The 6,613-nt window shown below is 47.6% G+C and overlaps 1 protein-coding gene across 1 annotated transcript; it reads left to right on the top strand.

The window, feature by feature from the left end:
• Positions 1-2,724: 2,724 nt before the first annotated feature.
• Positions 2,725-6,273, top strand: LOC125554221 (putative flavin-containing monooxygenase 1). The gene is made up of 5 exons (XM_048717805.2): positions 2,725-3,326; positions 3,428-3,668; positions 4,964-5,142; positions 5,400-5,752; positions 5,824-6,273. Exons 1-5 carry the CDS (start codon positions 2,850-2,852, stop codon positions 6,161-6,163), a joined length of 1,590 nt encoding a protein of 529 aa, XP_048573762.2. The 5' UTR covers positions 2,725-2,849; the 3' UTR covers positions 6,164-6,273.
• Positions 6,274-6,613: the final 340 nt, after the last annotated feature.

Here is a 6,613-nt window from a genome sequence, read left to right as displayed (position 1 = left end):
CCGTGTTAAGTTGGTTTGCTGCTTCCACACCGCGGTGACAGGGAAAGAATAGTCCGCATGCATGCAGCTTGCTACCACGGGTGAGTGGTGACAGGACGTAGCAACAACCGAAGGACTAGATGGGGTTGAAACTGAAAGGAACATTCGGCTGGCGACGGGACAAGACAAGTGAGATATAGCCATGTAGGGATATGTACGCGCCCAGCCAAAAATGGGCAGGCACGGGGGTCCGGTGGGTTACACTTACACTGTTACACAGTATTGTTCTCCGGTCCGAAATAAGTTTCTTCCGATCCAGAGTTCCAGATGATCAGCGGAACGAGATGGAGGGGCCGGCTTGACACGGTCATGCATGTGCATGAGTGAACCCATGATCTTTGCTCTCTAGAAATTAGCTGTAACAAAGATGCGACCGAAAAGGACATGCCCAGTTTACGGTCGGTGGTGATCAAGTGTACATGCTGCTACGTGTGGTTTTATATTTATATTTCTTAATAAAAGGTATATTATACTATTATAGAAATAGGCTTTCGTCCCGCTTTATAGATAAATCACATATTCAAGCATCTAAGATACATAAAGGTAGCAACAAACCACGCACGTCACCAGGGCCGTCTCCAGGAATTCGGGGCCCCGGTGCGAAATGCGAAATGGGGCCCAAAATTTAGCAAAAAATTCATTGAGTCTTTCTTAGAATGAAATAGTGTAGCAGAGGAGCACACAACAAAAAATTAGTACTACAATTAGAAATTAGCATACGGCTAGTGTGATAATCCTATTAATTTTGATTAAAACTAAGTGCATGCCTAATCGAGTCAATGGATATGACAGGAAGATATCAAAAGAACAAGAAAGAGAACGATTGTAACAAAAAAGTAATAACCCTAACTAGTTTTTCGTTCATCTATTTTGATCCCAGACTTATGGCTACGACTTACCTTGGAAAATATACCTGTGGTCAGAGACTGTTGCAGTAAAGAAACATGCGCTGTTGGCGATAGCGATTAGGCCCATTAGCGTAACTAGCCTGCCTTGTTTTTCTACTTGCTCTCTTACAAACAGGCCGAAAGGGGAGTAGATAAATCAATACTGGGCCAACAGAGGGTCTGTTGGCTGGGTATTAGGGCACCGTAACGAAGGTTCCGCTTCTCGTGCAAGGTTTGCTCCCATTAAACCGGATCGAGCGAGCCAGCCGAAAAAGGCAGCAAACCAGCGCATGAACCGCGGCCGTTACATGGTTTTTCCTTCGATCGGGGCCCCTACGATTTCGGGGGCCCTCTGCGATCGCACCGCTCGCACACCCTTGTCGACCGGCCTGCACGTCACACACAATACAATACAACCGAAAGAACGAGAAATGTTCTGCTGAGGGCAGCATAGGAAGAAAACAAAACAAGGCAGGTACAACCCCTAGAACTGTACTACTCCTTCTATACATCAGTATCTAAACAAATCTAAGACAAGTGATATGGATTGAAGGGAGTAAGCTCAATGGTCAAGTCCACATATATTTGTATGTTCGGCGTCTGCTTGGTTCGACGTGCCCCGTACGTTGTAGCAGAGATATTTTACAATATATTTCAATGAGATGAGATTGTAGGGAGCATGAATATGGAGATATAATATGATGACTAAAACTTAAAATACATATGATTTATCATGCTTGATTATTCTATAGTTGTAAAATATATATTATATAGCATAATAAATGAGAATTCTCATACAATTTTGCATGTTGAGGTGAGTTTTTTCTGCATGGTTGTATGTTGTGATGGAACTTTTATCCATGCATGTTGCACGTTGAGGTGGCAAGCTTACATATCGAGAGAAACATTAGTGAGGCTAGCTATTTCGATGTAAATAAATGACTAGAAATAAATTTTATCACCCGCACCATTCTCAAGCGAATGTTGTGCTCCTCTTCTCTCTCGTTTTACTTGACCTAACCGAAGATGGAAGTTGTGTCGTAGCTCGCATTTGATTGCTTTGATGTGTTCCCCCAAACATAGAGGTGGGCCAAAATGGCAGTAGCCCAACAGTAATGACCAAGCATGCCACTAGGCGATGGCACTTATGTCGAGTCGGCCAAGGCAAGGCTAACGGGAGGAGGGGAACGATAGTGGCGGCGATACAAAGGTCAATGAATACAGAGAAATAAGACGATATAGGATAAAAAGGGCAGCCAATAGACATATGAAATAACCTTGAAGTGCACCCATATTTAAGATCATATGTACCCGCAAAAAAATAAAAAATATTTAAGATCATATGAGAGGCAAAGAGAACAATGGTAAACAATACGAATGTACGATGGATACGGTCATACTTAGAAAGAAGACAACATAAGTTAGAGGAAGGAGACGATAGAAGAAAGATAAAAGCAGATGACAGATTGAGGATAGAGCACTGTGAGGTGGAACGGTTGGATAAACGCCCATTTTACCCAGTGGAGCTATGCACTCTAGCATTTTGTGCGGTAAGTAATATAATGCTTCCAAAAATTATACTGGAACACAGGTATACTGCATGGCATTTTGTGCGTATGCTTGTATGTACTGCTGCCCCCACCCTGGGCCTAGCTTGCTCTTTCTTCTCTAGCTACGTTTCAGCAAAGAAAAGTAGATTTTCTAAGAGACGCAGTGGGAAGCTCACGTGCTCAAGAGCATCCCTAATCCTATAAATACGCCAACCCTTGTTCTCGTCGACACACAAGACACAACACAACACACAAGCCCTCCGCAAAGCTTAACAGCACCTCACGCTCTGCACCCCTTACGCCCGCAAGAAGTCGCCACAGCCCACCCATCCATCGAGCACCTCGCTTCATCCAGCACCCCGGGTCGACGGCCATGGCGCAAGGACAAGCAGCACGGGCCACGAGGGAGGCCGTGCCTCCGGTGTCCCGTGTGGCCATCATCGGCGGCGGGATCAGCGGCCTGGCTGCGGCGAAGCAGATGGCGGCCTACGACCCCGTGGTGTTCGAGGCGACGCCGTCCGTCGGCGGGGTGTGGAAGCACTGCGTCTACCGCACCACGCGGCTGCAGACGCCCCGCCCGGACTACGAGTTCTCCGACTACTCCTGGAAGAACCGCGACGACCCTTCGTTCCCGACCCACACCGAGATCGTCGACTACCTCGAGGGCTACGCCGACGAGTTCGACCTCTGGCGCTACATCTCGTTTGGGTCCAAGGTGGTGGACATCAAGTTCCTCGGCGGCGCCCAAGCCGGGTTCACCGAGCTGTGGAGCGGCACCGGCAAGGATCCGCTCCGTGGCAAGCCCATGTGGGAGGTCGGCATCGTCACCGGCGACTCGAACACCGTTCAGGTACCATATATACTTTGACATCCTTGTTTCGAGATACTTTGCACCATGTTCTGATCAATTCAATCGATCTCACGCGCATATTTTGCCACGGGAATGTGCAGTATTACAAGTTCGAGTTCGTGGTGATGTGCACGGGGAAGTACGGCGACGTGCCGCGGATGCCGGTGTTCCCGCCGGGGAAGGGGCCGGAGGTGTTCAAGGGGACGGTGATGCACTCGCTGGACTACTGCAAGCTGAACGAGGAGGAGACCGTTGAGCTGATGCGAGGCAAGAAGGTTGTGGTGGTTGGGTACAAGAAGAGCGCTATCGATCTAGCCAACGAATGTGCTCAGGCAAACCAAGGTGCGTAAAAGCATACTCCTCCTAGCTATGCATAGGAAAGATTTAACTTGGTTTGAACCAAAATTCTCCTAAAACATGGACAAAATTCAACATGGAACTACGCATGAAACTAGCAGCTAGCCAAGGCAGATAAGCCATCGTACTCGTGTAAACGCGTGTATACGAGGAAATCGTAGAAAAATAATATGCCAAGCATGTTCACACAGAGCCGAACAAAACAAAAAACAGGATACTAATAAATATTGTGAAAGCGCCCCATCATTCGATGAAGTGGATGTCTGAATAATGCATAACCATATTTGGTGACATATGCCTTGGCGATTTGGGAGAGTCGGAAACTCTGTTCCGGAAAAGGTCACTCTTGTCCTAACCCTTTTTTTTTTGACCTTGTCTCAACAGCCTATCCTAGCCTAGGCAGGTCTCTTGCATTTGCATGTTCAATGTACACTAGACATAATTAGGACAGTGCTCATGCATTGGCTCTTAATACGTTATCATATGTACGGTAGTGATTTTTTAGCGACAATTACCACAATGCATTGTCTGTTAAATGTTGTGTCCAGGTGATATTGCATTTAATTTATTTTGGAACCATATTTACATGTCCATCTTGTTGCCTCGTTATGGAGAGAAAGGAAAGGGTAAAAATTAGGAAAATAAGTCACACCAGATTAGAGCATTAATTACAGTACATGCAAAAATAAGTTATTCTTCACTAACAAATAACCCCCTCTCTCTTCTCTTTCAATACATTGCCAGCTAGGTATTTTACCTATCATACCGTAGACAAACATCAGGACTGTCCTTACTACTTGACTTTTCAACGTTCCTAGCTCCATGCATGAGCAATACTATATACTACTAGACTAGAACACACCAGTTGGGGTCAAAGAAAATTCTACGCGTCACTCAATCATATATGTACCAAAGTGTTTGCATGTTTGACTAGTAGTATAGCAGATTTGCAACAAAGATTATCTGCCGATCCAAACGAACCTTCCAAACTAGATTGTCCGCACGCATCACTCGTAGTACTAGCTAGTGGCCATGGCGTCCTAACGACCTGACTTGAGTATACATTTCAACAGTTCCTCAAAACAATAGTATAATCAGTGCTGGTACCGAACAGCCTGACGCTTGACCCGGCTAGTCATCTCTCGATTTAGAGCTCCTGAAATTAGTAGTAGGAGCAACTGGCTGTGTCGAGATTCCGTCGCGGAAACTAGAACTAGATCGAGATAAATGTTGACATGAATCGATCGATTAACCGATTGCGTTTGGTTGCTTGTTTGCAGGCGAGGGAGGGCAGGCGTGCACGATGCTGGTGCGGACCCTGCACTGGGTGGTGCCGTCCTACTCCATCTGGGGCTTGCCGTTCTTCCTCTTCTACTCCACACGCTTCTCTCAGCTCTTCTACGAGCGGCCCAACCAAGGGCTCTTCAGATCCCTCCTCTGCCGCCTCATGAGCCCACTGGTATGTTTTGACTCACACCGTGAAACTTGTACACGACACACATGCACGTATATGGGAAAAGATGTACGTAGAAGCGTACTATACGTTTGAACGTACGTAATACTCTACATCGGGACTCAAGAACATCCACGTGTGCATGCTCGAGACGTACCCCTTAATTTGTCACCGTCAACAAGAACATTACTGCACGAAGCAGACCAGCATGCACATCTCAATCTTGACAGCAACGTCTTGTTCTTTGAATTTTTGTGGTCCAGCGGTCAGGGGTGTCGAAGTTCATCGAGTCGTACCTGTCGTGGAAGCTGCCGCTGGGAAAGTACGGTCTGACGCCGGACCACCCCTTCGTCGAGGACTACGCCAGCTGCCAGATGGCCATCCTCCCGGAGGGCTTCTTCGACATGGCGGACCGTGGCCTCGTACGCTTCAAGAGAGCCTCCGCTGGGTGGTGCTTCTCCGAGAACGGAGTCGTCCTCGACGACGGCACCAAAGTGGAGGCGGACCTTGTCTTCCTCGCCACCGGCTTCGAGGGCAAGGACAAGCTCCGCGAGGTCCTGCCAAAGCCCTTCCGCGACCTCGTCGTCGGCAAGTCTTCCATGATGCCGCTCTACCGGTACGTGCGATTATCTTTTGCTCCAACATATATGCATCGATCGATGCTGATGTACAAATTCCTTTTTGCAGTGGCACGATCCACCCGCTCATCCCGAACATGGCGTTCGTGGGGTTCGTGGAGAGCGTGTCGAACCTGCACACGTCGGAGCTGCGGTGCCGGTGGCTGTCGGGGCTGCTGGAGGGGCGGTTCGAGCTACCGTCCGTGATGGCCATGATGGGGCACGTCGCCGGCGAGGCCGACGCCATGCGCCGCACCACGCGGTTCTACCGCCGCCACTGCATCTCCACCTACAGCATCCACGACAGCGACGGCATGTGCGCCGACCTCGGCTCCGCCACGCTACGTAAGGGCAACTGGATCGCCGAGCTCTTTGCGCCATACAACAACAAGGACTACAAGGAACAGTAACTCATACTGCAGTGTATAATTCAACTTCTACGTCCCCTGTAGCTTTTTTGTGGATGTAACAATCGGATCTATATATGAGCATGCAATAAAATAAACCAGTTTTTTGGATGCGGCTAGTTCTCAGTCGACTAGGACTTAACCAAGTCTCAAGTCAATTGACACAACATGTAAAAAAATAAAATAAAAAACTGAAAAGAGCAATTAGCAAGACTGTCTTTTAATAATCTGGGCCCTCCCCAGCCCCAATCAATTAAGAAATAAATCACCAAGGTTATAACATCATCCAGACCAAAGAAAACGAAAAGAGTGTCTACTCATCAAAAGTTAGATCACATTTTAATGCAAATCACCAACACAACAAAGTTCAGACAACGGCCAACAGCAGGCCAGGGGGGCCATCCCTAGTAACTAGAGAACACAAAATGGATGGACTCGTCTTCTTGAGGGTTT

This window comes from Triticum urartu, chromosome 4A, assembly GCF_056163025.1.
Source record: "Triticum urartu cultivar PI428250 chromosome 4A, HENAU_Tu73, whole genome shotgun sequence".
Classification (NCBI taxonomy): Eukaryota; Viridiplantae; Streptophyta; class Magnoliopsida; order Poales; family Poaceae; genus Triticum; species Triticum urartu.
Note: the sequence above shows the minus strand (reverse complement) of the source record. Positions and strands in the feature narration are given on the sequence as shown.

What these genes read in the sequence shown, in the direction of transcription:
- LOC125554221 (XM_048717805.2), top strand. Translation starts at nt 2,850, where the DNA reads ATGGCGCAAGGACAAGCAGCACGGGCCACGAGGGAGGCCGTGCCTCCG. An exon ending in ATGTGCTCAGGCAAACCAAG is followed by an intron (nt 3,669 to 4,963) that starts GTGCGTAAAAGC and finishes GCTTGTTTGCAG; the next exon opens with GCGAGGGAGGGCAGGCGTGC. An exon ending in TCCATGATGCCGCTCTACCG is followed by an intron (nt 5,753 to 5,823) that starts GTACGTGCGATT and finishes TCCTTTTTGCAG; the next exon opens with TGGCACGATCCACCCGCTCA.